Source organism: Nyctibius grandis, chromosome 4 (assembly GCF_013368605.1).
Source record: "Nyctibius grandis isolate bNycGra1 chromosome 4, bNycGra1.pri, whole genome shotgun sequence".
In the NCBI taxonomy this organism is placed as follows: domain Eukaryota; kingdom Metazoa; phylum Chordata; class Aves; order Nyctibiiformes; family Nyctibiidae; genus Nyctibius; species Nyctibius grandis.
The window spans coordinates 97,164,104-97,179,462 of NC_090661.1; the positions used below are offsets into that span (position 1 = coordinate 97,164,104).

General features: G+C 39.9%; 1 protein-coding gene across 1 annotated transcript; it reads left to right on the plus strand.

The window, feature by feature from the left end:
• Window positions 1-800: 800 nt before the first annotated feature.
• Window positions 801-15,215, plus strand: LOC137662709 (pancreatic lipase-related protein 2-like). The gene is made up of 13 exons (XM_068399375.1): window positions 801-879; window positions 3,356-3,404; window positions 4,214-4,368; window positions 6,004-6,129; window positions 7,632-7,766; window positions 9,543-9,651; window positions 10,265-10,381; window positions 10,462-10,584; window positions 11,446-11,564; window positions 12,340-12,469; window positions 12,765-12,876; window positions 13,889-14,056; window positions 15,152-15,215. The coding sequence occupies exons 1-13, from the start codon at window positions 877-879 to the stop codon at window positions 15,213-15,215; spliced, it is 1,410 nt and encodes a 469-aa protein (XP_068255476.1). The 5' UTR covers window positions 801-876.
• The last annotated feature ends 144 nt before the right edge of the window (window positions 15,216-15,359 follow it).

Here is a 15,359-nt window from a genome sequence, read left to right on the forward strand (position 1 = left end):
CACAGCTTGATCATGATGTGATGTGATGGTGCACAGTAGTAAGAACTGTATTTGTAAATCCAGGAGTTGCCTTCTAGTTCTGTGCCATCATAGTCTGAGATGCAATAATTACTCATTTTTAATCTACTTAATCCATGCATTTAATTTTTAATCTACTTAACTGTTGTAATAATACATGTATATCATTTTAATTTCTTAATCAAAATATCAAGTAGCAGAGCAGATCTTATTAAAATCCAAGTATCATGAGACTCACAATGTTGACCTTATAAGAGTGTCACATTAGTATGTCATGTAACTGAATTCAATTACACAACTAATCTTTTAACAGTTTTTCACAATTTTTTCTTTCATGACTGAGTATCCAGTGGAGAGTTTCATTATTCTGCCTCAGGCTGATATCAGACTGAAACTCCACAGGTCTGCAATTCCTCAGGAGATTCAATCCTATTTTTTTTTTTACCTTTTAGCATATCAGTTTTCTTCAAACTACATCTCTGGAATTTTCTTACTAATCAATAACAAAAAAACTGTCAATAGTTTTTTTTGATAGCTTTTTATTTTTTTAAGGATCTCAGCTATGAGCTACCGAAGTCCAATGATTTTAAAATATGTAGTTCCAGCAGCTATTCTACAGCAGATCTAGAATTATTGTCTGAACAGAGTATACGACTTCTAGCTAAATATTCCCCTTTTTCATCTTCTTGTGTTCTTCCAGTTTCTTTCAATTTACCAAGTTGGCCTGTAGGTTTTTAATCTCTTTTCTATTACCTTTTTTTCAGCATAAAGCTACCCAATCTTCATTACAGAAAACAGTGGCTGTTTTGTATCCTGTTATTGCTCACCAGGGAAAGAGATAAGAAGGGTGATAAAAGAATGGTGAGTAAAATTCTTAGCAATTATATAGAATAACATTTCTTGTTTTAAATTTAAAAAAAAAAAAATCTAATTACTGCAGTGGGATTATTAGGTTAAAAATGCTGATAATTAAAAACCCTGAGATTTGGGCTTGCTTCTCATGGATAGACCGTGTGTGCTTGTTTAAGTGCATGTCCTGAGGAAGGTGTGTGGGTACATGTGTGGGACTTAAAAATACACTGTTGACAGTCATTATGCAGACTTTCTCATAACTCACAAACCATTCACTAGTGCCCATGAATCACAGGTTGAGCAACAGTGTCCAGAAGGTGACTTGACAGCCTATTGTGAAGGACAACTACTGCTCCAGTGGAGGTTTTATATATTAGTATGTCAGTCTATGAATATTTGCGTGGGTTTTTTTTCCAAGCTGAACAGCAATTTGGAAATATTTTTTGCTGGTTTTGCTTCAGAAGCGCACGTCCTCTGTTCATTGAGCTCAGTGTTCAACAGCCAGCAATACTGACTGGGCTGAGATCACGTTCACAAACAAGTCATTCCAGTTCCTCTTGTTCAACACTAAGCCTCTTAAATGCCCAGTGAAAGAATTCTCCCCCATCAAATCGTATGCTGACTCAATTCTTTCTAAAAAGACATAATTTCTTAACCTCTTTGCAATCTTTTCATCATTAGGTTAAGATAGTTTTTTAGTGGGTAGGTTTTCTATACTGCTCTGTCTCCTACCCAAACTACACCTCAATAACAGAATGAAACAACATTCCACAAAAAAAAAAAATAAAAAATCTGCCTCTTCCATTGCTTACCTAGCTACATGTTCATTTCTATTTTCTACCTTCAAAGGAAGAACCTCTGAAAGGAAACTACTAATCACTTTTATTTGGCAACAACCTCCCACATTTTCTAAACTCATTAGCCGCCTTTCAGATTTTGGGTCTGAAAAGAAATTATACTATCCTTCCTGCTGTATTGCTCCCGACACGGACTATACCTCTCCTGAGTATGAGAGTTCTCATTAAATATCAACAAATCCCACCGAACTCTCCAATACATTTGATGAGCCACATCTGCTGTGATTTTCCTGCACTGTCACCAGGTTCTCATCACGATGATGGGTACTTCTTGACAGATATTCCAGCTGAACAGAGGTGCTCCTTTTGGCTAACAGTTAGGACCTCTCTGTTCTTGTCTATCACCAGCTGCTTAGAATAACTCCTGATCCTTTTCCCTTTTAATCTTACCGACTGCCAGACTTCCTCTTCACTTTCCACTCTCCCTGAGCAGCTAGTTTTCTTCCCTATTGAGTTCTTCAGTGGGTATATTAGAACTGGAAACAGAATTGTATTTCCAAGGAAATTCCATTATTCCTCTCAGCTCTGCACTTTGCAACTCCAGCTCACTGCTTAGATATTCAGCCTTGCCCCTTTGCCGTACCACATAAACAACAAGCTATTACCACACAGGGACTTCAGAGCTGATTAGAGAGTGCTCAGAGACACATTCTCTGCTCTCTGACCTATCCCACTTGGCTTGGTTAGGAAACCACATCATCACAGCCAAGTAATCCAACTTTCACCAAAAGAAGCACATAGGTGGATCACGTATACTTCTCCTGTTTGACATTTGACACGAGCTTCAAGGACAAACTCTGTGAAATTCCCAATCATTTCTTTTTAGTTTCTGAGGGCATTTGGTAGTGTCAATGACCTTTGGAGCACTGGTTTTCTAGGTTCCTGACATTGACCAATCTCTAAAAAATATCCCTCAGAGACAGTTTCCCACATAGCAAGATTATAGCTACTAAATTTACTGTTTTCTCTCAATTCTAATGAGCTATCTCAGTGGCCAGGGGTGACAGCTCAAAATTTTTGCTTTACAAGAAGAGCAGTACGTGGAAAAGGGGAGGCGGGTGCCATAGGAAACACCCAGAAGAAGAGGAAATTGAGAACAGTGAATGAGACAAACGAGAGGGGAGGAGAATAGTGAAATACATGGAACTCTTGCCATGGGAAAGCCAAGTGAGAAAAGTGTACAGGAAAGTAATCTGAATAAAGTCAAGGATATGAAGGTGCAGAAAGGCAAAGAGCCCTGGGTAAAAGAAGCACAAGCAGCCTGAAGATGCTGCCAAGCATGCAGACTTTACCAAGTTACAGGTGTTCTACCACACCTCCCACCTATCTCCTCATGGCTGGCAAAACTCAGGACCTCATGATCCGATTCACTCCATCAGCAACCTGCACGCAGCATTGGCTGTGCAAGAAATGCAATGAACAGCAAAACTGAGTGGAGGGGAGGGATCACCTCCCTCGTCCCACAAGCAACCCTCCTCCTAATGCAGCCCAGCATGCTAACGGCTGCCTTTGCTGCAAGGGCATGTTGCTGGCTTATGGTCAATTGGTGTCTCTTTGTATTACACTCTTTTTAAAAGGACAAATTACTCTAAATAAAATGCTTAACCTGTATATTCAATTTGCTTTAGGTGGTTGGAATGTGGATTATGGCATTTTATCTTCTTGGCACAGTAGCAGGTGAGACACTCCATAAAAACTACCACTAGAAGGTGAATTCATATGAAATCATATATAGGAGATGATGACTGTTTTTTTCCTTTACACTGAAGTTGTTGTATGATTTCTGTGTCATTGCATGACAATGTCTACTACTGTGCATAGATCTAATGCTAAAAGGCTCTGCTCTGTTTAAATTTTATTATTGAGAATAGAAGATACAACTCTGTGCTGAAAATTCACAGAGAAATTCAGTCATGTGCCCTACTTCTATCAAGACAGTGCACAAGCCCTCTTTACATGACTGCTCTATACAGAGAACTGCTCAGCAACAGGGTGCTTAGCACAACAGACAGTGCTAAAACATAAAAGTTGAGTGTAAGTGAGCAAGAGACCCGTTTGATCTAGAAAAAGCTACTATATTGAAATAAATGATCATTTCATTCACAGTACAAGGTTACTGTGTAGATATCCTTCATTCCTACGAGCAGAGACACAATGCTTTGGAGTAAGAAGGATGCAGGAGCAATTCTAACAAGCACTTCTTAAAAGACCTTTTTAAAAGAAATTGAATTAATCCTTTACAAGCCTAGAAAATGGTGTCAAAACAGTGTCTGGGTCTTTATTCGGTTTATCCACAAGTTATTTAGCTCCCCTTGTATTACCTGCTTCAGGCAATACCCATAAATAAAATAAGAATGAATCTCAGTTTCAAAATTAATCATAAAATGAAATCCTTAGTTTTAAGCTCTTCAGACTGCTGTAGTCTCAAATCCATCACCAAGTATCAGAGAGTCAAAAACATAAACAAGTTGTTTCTTCTATTCTAGGTAAAGAAGTTTGCTACCCCAGGCTTGGCTGTTTTACAGATGACCCACCCTGGTCTGGGGTACCAGGGAGACTTCTGACAGGTTTGCCCGACTCTCCAGAACATGTGAACACCAGCTTCTCTCTCTACACCAGAGAAACAGGAAATAACTCACAGGTGACATTTATTTTTAACATCAATAACTGATTAAACCTATAAATGTTTGTTAACTTGTTAAAAAGTCGATGTCACTCATCACAGGCAAACAAGTCAGCATAAGAAGGTAGTTTGAAGGTACTGTAATGAATGAACATTGAAGCTATTTGGGGTAAAACATGAAAAAAAAAATGTTGTGAAGAAACTCTAAGACACAACAGCTTACCTGGCATTTTCCCACACAAGGATATGGGTTAAGGCAGACTACCTTTGGCATGCATGTAGGTCTCTGAGGAAAGCTGAAGACTCATTCAAATAAGCAGCCTTCTGAGTATTCAGATAGGAGAGCAAATACTGCTGTTGGACAAGGAAGCTGAGCTAGGAAGATATCGTGACTTTTAAAAAGAAAAGTCTGAAGAAGACTGGTTTTATGCAATTTCCAAACTCACTTTCCACCTTGAAATCTGAGTGATTTTACGTTCTTACCTGCCCCTCTGCACTCTGAAAATAAGACAGAACTACTCAAGTTGCTTGTGACCTGAAACACTGAGCAGAGCAATGTGGAAGAACCTGTAAGATCAGGGGCTGAGACCACATCACTTCAGCAAATGCTTATGAAGCTGCTAAATCCCTTTCAGGCTCCCAGACCTAGCCTCTCCTGACCTGTACAGGAGTGTTTAGGATTCCTCTGGCATGAGCTATGATGCCATCGCTGCTGTTGCAGACATCATTGCTTACAGCAATCCTGGTTGCTGCGCTGAGAATCCAACTCAGGCTCCCTAAGGATGAGAAGTTACACCTGTGATAATCTTTTACAATCTGCAGAGCAGGGACACGTGAGCACACACGAAAAGAGTCAGCAGCAGGTTATTTGGCACTTTTGTTGTTGATAAAATATGTCAAAATACACCTTGAACTACTTCCCAACCACTAAACTTAAATGTATCTATGATCTAGGGCACAGCCCTTCCACACCCAAACTCCCTGAGCTCACATTGCAGACCCTGTATTTGTCTGAAAACAATACAGATGGTCAGAGACCGTTCTGAGAGTAAAAGAAAAATATATAATTAAGCAGCTTGCAGCATTGTGTGAAGATCAGCTTCACCCCTATCGAACGCAGTCCTTGCATGAAATTCTTTCAGCCTTTCTGGAGCAGCTGATGACAAAAAAAGGCATAGAAACATCACCTATCCAGGAAGAAAAAAAAAAAAAAAGCAGCTGTTGCTTAGATGCAGAGCAGCACATTGAAGCCACAGGTCAGGTCAATAAGAGGGCAAGGTGAACCAGGAGATGTGGAGCTGGTGGGCTGCTCTCTGGAGGAGCTCGTTCAACTCAGGCCAACAGGCATCGCGTGATACTGTGGCCCTTTTAGGCGGCTTTATATTCTACCTAAGGAGGTTCTTTCTGCCTTAAGCAAAATAGATAGGAGCAGCAGAAAACACATGGACACAACATCTTTGGAAACCATAGTGGAACTGAGAAAGGCAAGATACAGGGGTCCCTGGGTTCCAACAATCACAGATGCTGTCTGTTCAAGGTAGTCCCTTGAGTCCTACAGAGGGGATGACCTAGCTGACTTTTTTTTAAAAGTTCAAAAGTATGAATAGATAAAATATATATATTTTTTTTATTTTTTTTTTTTTTTACTCACAGGTGATCTCAGCGATAAACTCCTCAACCATCCAAAACTCACATTTTTCCTCACATAGGAAAACCTCCTTCATCACTCATGGATTTGGCAGCACTGCAAAAAAAGGCTGGGTGGTAGAAATGTGCTTGGTATGACAGAGTATCCTGTGGTTTCCATCAGCAGTTGTAACTACAATCTGTCAGTATCCTTCAGGCACTAGTGTTCACCTTTCATTTTGCAATTCATTAGGTAGTAGCAGATACCAGCCAAGAAGTAAATTTCACAAAAGCCAAAATGTTCCCACTCTGGAAGATGCAGCATAGTCGAAGCTTCTTGGTCATCTCTAACATTGCACCTTTCTAGAGAATTTTCGTCCCCAAACCCTACAGATCAGATCAAAGCAACAAACTGAACACAGATGTCCCCAGTCTCTACACCAGTGTCAGAATATCAGATTAGACACGTCAATTCGCTGTTTCTCCCATTAGGGGCAATTGAACTGTCCTTCAGCCAAAAGGCCTTTCTCAGTTGTAAAGCTCAAGCTGCAGTCTACAAATACTATTCTGGTTCACCACTATTCAGTTCTTAAAAAAAAAAAAATACAACAACCAAAAAACCCCCTTTCTGTTTGATTAGAGTGTAATGAAAAAAGATTTCAAAGATGAAATGTGGAAGCTACCACAAAACTGAGCTGGTGCACCCGGCCAGTGGAGCATACTGTGTTGGTGACAGCCTTGGCTCTGACAGATAAGCAAAACCTACTCTAGTTTCTGCTTCTTCCATGCTGGCAAGGAAAAGAACAAGCTAGAAAAAGACCCCCACTGAATACTAAGTCACAGATCTGCAGCATTATTTTTGTTCATAGATTTATGCCAACTTTTAACCTAGAATATTAAATTTCTAATTTTTTCAGTCAAAAAGAAAAAGCAATTCTATCTGCCTCTCCACCATGCAAACTTATGGAGAGGAGGGAGTCCAGGATTCAATGCAATCACTTCAAGCTTCTGGTTTCCTTGTCATTCACCTTCCACTGTTCATCACGGATTAATTTTTGTTTCCACTCTTTGTTCTTTCTCAAACTTTAAGTGAACCTTAGTCACAAAAAGCTACAACTGTAGACTTTAATACATGATTCTTCCAGGGGAAAAATCACTGATCTCTGCAAGACTGTGACCAATACTGATGATCAACACATTGGCTTTCTTTGTTAAAACAGAAACTTTCCACTCTACTGCAAACCTTTCCAGCCTGACATGACTTTATAAGTTTTAAATGCACTTGGTAAATAAGTCTGTTTCCTATGCTATTCAGTTTAACTACCAACATCCCTCAAAGAAAGTCATATACTGTACATAGGAACTACTGTGCTGTTGTGTGGCTTTTCCAAATTATTTCAAATGGCTTATGAATTAAAATATTTTTATTAAGGTTTTTCATAATTTATACTTCTTGGATGAATGGCTTCTTATATTCTGCTTTGTAAAGAGATGTGTGTTTCAGTGCAATACGGGCTACAGTGAAGAGCCCTGCTTAGTAAAGAATGAGAAATTCCATGATTATATTACCTTTTAATGTTTATTCTGATTTAAGTTGAACCTCTGTTCATTATTTTGTTTCCTTAAATTCTTTTCTTTATGTGTTCCCACATCAGCTGTTATTGGAAGTGGAAAATATCAACTGCATTGCTGTCGATTGGACAGAAGGTGCAAAAGGCACCTACGTCAGGGCAGTGAACAACGTCCGCGTGATTGGGGCTGAGATTGCTTATTTCATAAAAACTTTACAGGTAAGAGACACAGCTTTACCACCTACAGTCCTTAAGCGGATGTAGTGGGGTTATGATGCTGCCGCTTTGATTTTGAACCTTGTCCAGTATGGTCAGCCAGTGCTTCGAGAAGAGCTGTGCAATGCGCAGTTGAGATCCAGCTAATTATACTAATTACCAACTCTGTAAGGACTTCTCACGGCCACAGAAGACGCAATTTAATTTATGTGGCTGAAAAGAGGTGCCAATTAATTAAAGACCAGTAGGTGGCAACATTTCCATAGGATGATACAGGCAAGAAGGCATGAGATGGAAATGAGGCAAGGCCTGTGAGTTCAGTGCTTGCAAGAGTTTTGCCAGCATTATATACATGTGCTAGAAGTAAGTTATCTCAGCTTAGCACCACCCAAATGAACAGGAGCTGGTTCACTCGATAATGCCTTATTTGCTGTCTCCAGGCACAATAAACTGTCCTGTTGCCTTCTAGTTGTGAGCTTCGTGTTCCTGTAGGCAAGCGTTCACGTTTACACATACAGCAAAGAGCTGCTCAGTTGCAAAGTTTAAGAGTATGATCATTTCCCACTGACTGCAGAAAGACTTGTGAGAACTTAGAACTGCTGAAAAATCAGAACCCTGCCTGGCTACGGACTTGATCCTGGTCAGTAGGTGTTCATCTTAAAGTGCTGCAAGAGAGTACAGAGCCCACAAGGCAAAGTGCCAACTTTGCGAGCACCTGAGTATCAAAGACCACTTCCCCAGAATCTGCTGGGGTACAATCTACTGCTTCTACCTAGGAAACTTGTATCTAGCCTCATGCATTATTTCTGTACTTTCTTCTTTGTGTACAAATCCCAGGTCACTTGAAGACGGGTTCAGTTTCTCATTTAATATCTCTGTTACTGCATTTGCAGTCTAGGCGTCTCTATCTTCCATTACAAAAATGCATAAATGATCCTTAGACTTTCTTTTCTTTTCCCCAATTTACAAACTTCTGGAGTCTGACTTTAGGAAAAGTTAAGCTGCATCGTAAACAGAAGTACTGCAGTAGGATGTATTCAGAGGAATCTGCCATCTAACAATAAAGGTAGACAGGCCAATACTACAGGTCTGCTTTTATTTTGGTACACACATTACAAAACAAGACTTAGTGTAAAAACCTCAAGCAATTAGCAACCAATCCTTGTTGGTTTTGGTTGTTACAAAAAATAGCAAACCCCTGGATGAAATGTGTCCCCTGTGTGCAGCCTACACACTGAATAATCTCCATTTCCACCTTCAATGGATGTGTAATATCTCAGCAGTGCAGGTCTTGTACAGGTGACACTCAGCAAAGAGGAGAATGAATGTCACCCCACTTAAGCTTATCAGTGAAAATATTATTGAGTGATATGATCACATATTCTAAGCAGACACACAGTGAACAGAGATGTGATAAAAAGGGGCTCCATAATAGAGTAAATAAAGAAAAATAAGATCATTTGGATGGAAGATGAAATTAGGCATTGATCTAAATAAGAAAGCAGGTTCATATTTTGTCACCAAGAATAACTGAATATGGTAACTGTAAGCCAACACTACAACAGTGCATCCATGATCATGAGGTATTTAAAATTCTAGACCGGATCATTTTTATCAAGTCTTAGTGTAAATTAAACAATAATTAACTCAAGGAACTCACACCGTTTGCTACGCAGGAAGTTGGTCTAGATGTTCTCAAAGGCCCATAATGTAAAACACCCTCCTTGCTTGCTCTTTAAAGCCTGTGTTCTTGTCTCCCACCACCACCTTAATGATCAGAAAATCTTCAGATATTCTCCTCACGAAATCCATTTAATTGGCCACAGTCTGGGAGCACATACTGCAGGAGAGGCAGGAAGAAGGATGAGAGGCATCAGACGGATAACAGGTAGGCTCTTCACTGAGGTACAGAGCTAACATAGCGCATTTCTAAAGGAAAGAAACTTGCAACACACTAGTCTGTGGACTGGAATTAAATTATTGGCAGCACCAGATACACCTTGCATAAAAGCATGTGAACTTTATGCTTCTGAGAAATGAGGGTAATTATTACATCCTCCTTCTCTACTTAGGTTAAAAACTCTTCAGTGGAAGGACAAACACAGTTAATAAGTTTGTAACATTACTGTTATTCACTGGCTTACATCAAGCCCTACACAAAGACAAAGCAACATACTAAGAATCCTTAGTTTTTCCTATTTGTAAAGCTTTACAGGCCAGTAATAAGCTCACAGGTAATCAAATACCTCCTTCATTGTAATACGATGCTATTATATAGTCTATTGGCAAATATTTTACTTCTGTTGGAATAAGTTTGCAGAAAGGTTCACAAAACCATATTATTGAACAGTTTTTTTCAGTTTAGCTTAGAATTCACATTATTATTATTCAACATGCCTCATGCAATACTGAATATCTGATGTTGTAAGTTGGCAAAAGACATGTTAACACATGCAACACTTCTCTCCCTCCCTCAACCAATGAATGTGGGGGTTTTTTAGGCTTAGACCCTGCTGGGCCCTATTTTGAAGGCACTCCTCCTGAGGTGAGACTGGATCCTTCAGATGCAAACTTTGTCGATATTATTCACACTAATGCTGCTCGCTTTCCTGCCTTAGGTAAGTGTTCATGTGCAAGTAAGTGTCTGCAGGTATGGGCATGTCACCGAGACACTGACGTCATTACACGTGTATCTCAGGGTTTGGGATGTATAACACCACCGGTCACCTGGACTTCTACCCAAATGGAGGAACTGCGATGCCTGGATGCACTGATTTAACTCCAGAGATGAAACAAAGCGATTTTGAAGATGTCATTGCAGGTAGCCATACATTCCCAACATGCATAGTACTTTATTTTTGTTCAATCCCGAAACGTGAACTGTGAAAATAACTGTGGGTTTGGGAGAAAACAGCAAAACAAAATTGCTTTTTTCCTATTTACTAATAAGTAAGAAAAGGAAATAAAAAACAATAAGGCTGGATCAGAACAGTTCTCTCCAGGGAACACTGTAGGGAAAGAAGGCATAATAAAGGCTTAAGCTTTGCTTCCGTAATTTGAAATCAGACCTGCAGAACACAAAAAGGCAGGGAACAGGGAGTCTGCAAGTCTAATAACCCCAGCAGGAGTTTTTCCAGGCTGAGACAGGCCGGTGTCATGACCAAACCATCAGCATGACACCACCACCTTTGGTTTCTTGCAGATGCTGCAAAGAGCATCCGACACCTATAAGGCATGGATTAGGCAAAAGCACTCAGTGTTTCCAGGGACTGTACACACCTCACGTCTCTGCCTGAGACTTCTCTCTCTCTGCAGGCTTTGGAGAGGTTGGCAGAAGGCTGATGGATTCTCTTTGCTCTATTATGCCTTTTAAAACTGTAATTGACGTGTGTGTGTATCTCTCTCTCTCTTTCTTCTTAAAAGGAACTATTATGCCATAGCAGACCACTGCATCTCACTTGAAATCTTGGGGTAACTGGCACACAGTTCTCTGAATAAAACACAGACAAAACTGTAACTTATACTGTAACTAGAAATGTGTGATAATTTTTCATCTGAATTTACAAGCTCACGCTGCTGTTCTATTCCATGCCTCAGCTATTTGCATGGGGAAGCAAGTGCAACTCTCATACAGGAGAACGGGAGGTTATTTCATGGATGCTCATAAACGTTGTTCCAACAGACGCTACAGCCATTGGTGGGTGCCATCACTCACGCAGCCATGAGTTTTATTTTGAAAGTATCCTCTATCCCACCGGATACCTCGGATATCCCTGTGAATCGTACGAATCCTTTAAGTCAGTAAGTATATCAGCCCGGGAATAGGTGAGCTGTAAAGAAAATAATCCAGGTCTCTGCACTCACAATAGGTCCCGCTACATGCGCGGAGCACTTGGGTGCTGGTGGCTGTGCTCTCATGGTGCAGTTTGGTAGGAGGAAGCGTGCAGTGAGGCACGGCACTCAGTGGCTCCACCAACTATTGTGGTCTGGAAAAAGAATCCTGAACCACAGATGATATCACCAAATATGAAAAAAAATTAAACCCTGTACAATTCTCACCCTAAACCTTTATGCAAGGAGCATATACGTTAGATGTATCTACCCTACTAATTCCTGGCTGGAAGAAGAGACATTTGAAGCCTCCAAAATCATTGACTCTTCTCTAATTTACACTGGGCACTGATTAGAGCACCTAAATAAATGCACTTATGAATGATGCTCCTTTTTTTCCCCACATGTGGCGTTTCAATGTGAATGCAGGCAAGTTCCCTTCAACTGGGAGGGTAAAATTGGCTTATATTTTGTCCTAGACTCTATCTGAAACATATTAGAACTAGGGAGTTTCAGACCACCATCCACACAGGTATTCAACCTGCTCACTCCACACCTGCTTTGTATGCATGGGTGCAGAAGCCATTACCTGAAACAAGTTTATCAGGTTTTGGTGGTAAGATATGACAACGAACAGCACTGCCACAGCTTTGTAAGATCAGAACAACATCTCGAGCCTCAACTTTGTCAGAGCTAGGATGAAAAAAAAATACTCCTCATTAACTGATGCTCTTATTTTCCCTAGGGAGACTGCTTCCCATGTTCCAAGGAGAAATGTCCAATGATGGGGCACTATGCTGACAGATTTCCAGATAAAATGAAGAGGGTAAACCAAAAGTATTTTTTAAATACAGCAGCAGACCCACCTTTCACTAGTAAGTGCAGGAGGTTTGTTACAGTTGATCATATGTTTGAAAAGTGATTGCCCTGACGCGATTTACAGTGCATTTACAGTCATGCACTTCTGTTGCTTCTATAAACAGGTGCTAACATCTTTGACAAAAAATGCTCTATTAATTATCAATATCTATTAGTTATTGATTAGTTATCAAAATTCAAGCTCACAAATGAATTCCAGTTAGGAAAAAAAGAACTTTCCAGTATACTAGCTTTTTTAGATCTCTCATGTATCAATGACAATCTAGTTTTATTTTGCTTTTCTTTATACAGCTTGGAGACAAAAAGTATTTATCAAACTGTCTGGTGTAAAGAAAACGAGAGGAGACATAAACCTAGTTTTCCATGACATGAAGGGGAACACAAAAGAATACGAAATTGCCAGGTAAGATAAATTAATATTTCCCTATAGCATTTAATGCTAACATTAATCTACACATTTCCACATATTTAAGCAGTGCAAACACATACTCTGTGTTGCAGATATTCTACTTAACATCAGATATGAAAAAAATTATCACATAGATAAGGCCATTTAGGCCAGATGGATGGTTGCAAAAAGGAAACAGAAAACTCCTTTTCATGAGTTCTGTGGTTCTCAGAGTTGCTCTTAAAAAAATAAACGTACACCTCTGGAACGCACGTAATTCATACAGTGCTCACCCATCCCATACACACTTTAGCACAACAGCTCCCATGCTAGCGTGGCAACACACGTCAGCACTCACTCCACATTCTGACAAGACCCTCTGCTCTGCCAGTAATTTGCTGTGTGACCTCATACAAGGCAATCCTATGCCTGAACTTCCCAAATTTGCAAAGTGGATACCTCTGTTCTCCCTAGGATATGTTAAAAGCCATCACTACTATGTAAATGGCACTTGTATATAGTCTGGTCAGTGAGTTTCATTCACAGCTCATATCATCTCCCACTGACTACCAAAACAGCAGCTCCCACTGCCTTCTGTACCTGCTCTGAAACAAGTGCTTCCACGCATTTTCCCACCATCCTCTGTGCACATGCAGACCAAAGCCTCACAGAACTTCCCAGATCATCTATAAAATCCTCCCTGTAAACCTCGCCTAGAGCTCTCCCTGCAGTGATACCCACAAAACTCAGCACACTTGGGCACTGGAGGCAGACCCAGCCCCACCCTTGTCATCTCCCGGTGGTCTCCTGCCACATACACATTTAAAGTTTTCAGTATTGTTTTTCATCCTCTCCCTGTTCAGGGCATAATACCCCTGTGTCCTGGTCCGGTGTTCTGTGCAAAGAACAGCAAAAGAGCAAATTTCTGTTGTAACGAAGGAAAAAACAAATCTTGTGGAGAATGTGATTTAGTTCGGTAATCTCTAAACTGTTAAACTTAGCATTGCTGTCTTCATTCTATTTGCAGTGGAGCCCTCTCTCAAGATCAAGTTCATACAAAATACCTTGATGTTGAAATTAACCCAAAAGAAACTAAAAAAATTGAATTTCTCTGGAATAAAACCGTATTTACTCTGCTCTGGGCAAGACTGGGAGCAGAAATAGTCTATATAATTCATGGAGAAGATGGACACAGGTAAGTATATCCCTTTTACAGGTCAGAAGGAATGGGAAAGGAGTGCAAAAACTCTGGGAGACAGGACTGAAAAATGGTCTTAATAAATTGGACACATGGTTTGCAATCAACAATGTGAAGTTCAGTAACGACAAGGACAAGATATTACACTTTGGACAGAAAAATCAAATGTTCGAGTACAAACAAGAGAATAACTGTCTGGAAAGGAATACAGCAGACTACAGAATAATTTAGAATGTATACTGTTTTGCCACAGCAAAACAATTACAAACCAAGATAAAGCAAGTCTCATTCCCAGGTGCATTCCCAGGAGTATTGCATAGAAGATCCAGGGAGTAATTATTCCAGTTTGAATAACTGGGGTAAGACTGTAACCAGAAGCTGGGTCATTTTCAAGTTTGGAGAGTATACTTTAGGAACAATGCACACAGACTGAAGTCTGGAAAAATACCAAAACAGATTTAGAAAACTTGATCTGTGTACAGCAGCTGAAGGAAATGTGTGTCTCAATAAAGAAAAGCCTGGAGAGGAGCATAAAAACATATGCATAAACTGTCTGAGAAGGGTAACAGTCAACCATGCCACATACCCACTGGGTTTAGGTCAAGGTTTAATTGATGTATTTTACAACAGAAGAAATACTGGTTAGATATTAGGGAAAAAAACTTCCTTATAGTTTGGCATTGGCATGGATTATTTAGAGAAGCTGATGCAATCCCTTTCAGTGTGAACTCCTAAAAAAAGCGGCAAAGCTTTGATTGGGGCAATCTAGTTAAACACCTAGCCTAAGTAAAGGAAGCCTAACAAGACCCCTTTCTGATTTTTTTATCTAGAGCTTTATATTTGTGAATTTAGAAATTAATTTTATTGATGTATTAAAACTCAAATTTTACAGCTGGTCCCCAAAAGAAGGAAATTCACCTCATTACTGTTAATATGCAGATGCTCATATTCTGTGCAGCAGGCTTTTAGGAAGGCCTAAGTGGGATTATGGATTGAACTAACACCCTCAAGGTGACAGCTGACAGCCTTTCATTTTTCTTTTGGGGGAAAATAGATAAGTAAATCTTGATTCAAGTATTTTTTTCTTCCCAGGTCAACTTTTTGTGGCCGTGGAACTGTGACATATGGAGTTCCCCAGTTACTTACACCTTGTTAGAGGTCACCAAGAACAGCTGTTCTGTACACAGCAGCTGAGCAAACCGTCAGTCCTGTGCAGGGGAATGTTGGTACACAAGGCTATTAAAGCAAAACTTAAACTGCCTGTTGCTTCCTTTATTTTTTCAGTTCTTTGCAAACACAT

Coding starts and splice junctions, on each gene's coding strand:
- LOC137662709 (XM_068399375.1), top strand. Junction 4,369..6,003: donor AAACAGGAAATAACTCACAG/GTGACATTTATT, acceptor TTTTACTCACAG/GTGATCTCAGCGATAAACTC. Junction 10,382..10,461: donor TGCTCGCTTTCCTGCCTTAG/GTAAGTGTTCAT, acceptor CGTGTATCTCAG/GGTTTGGGATGTATAACACC.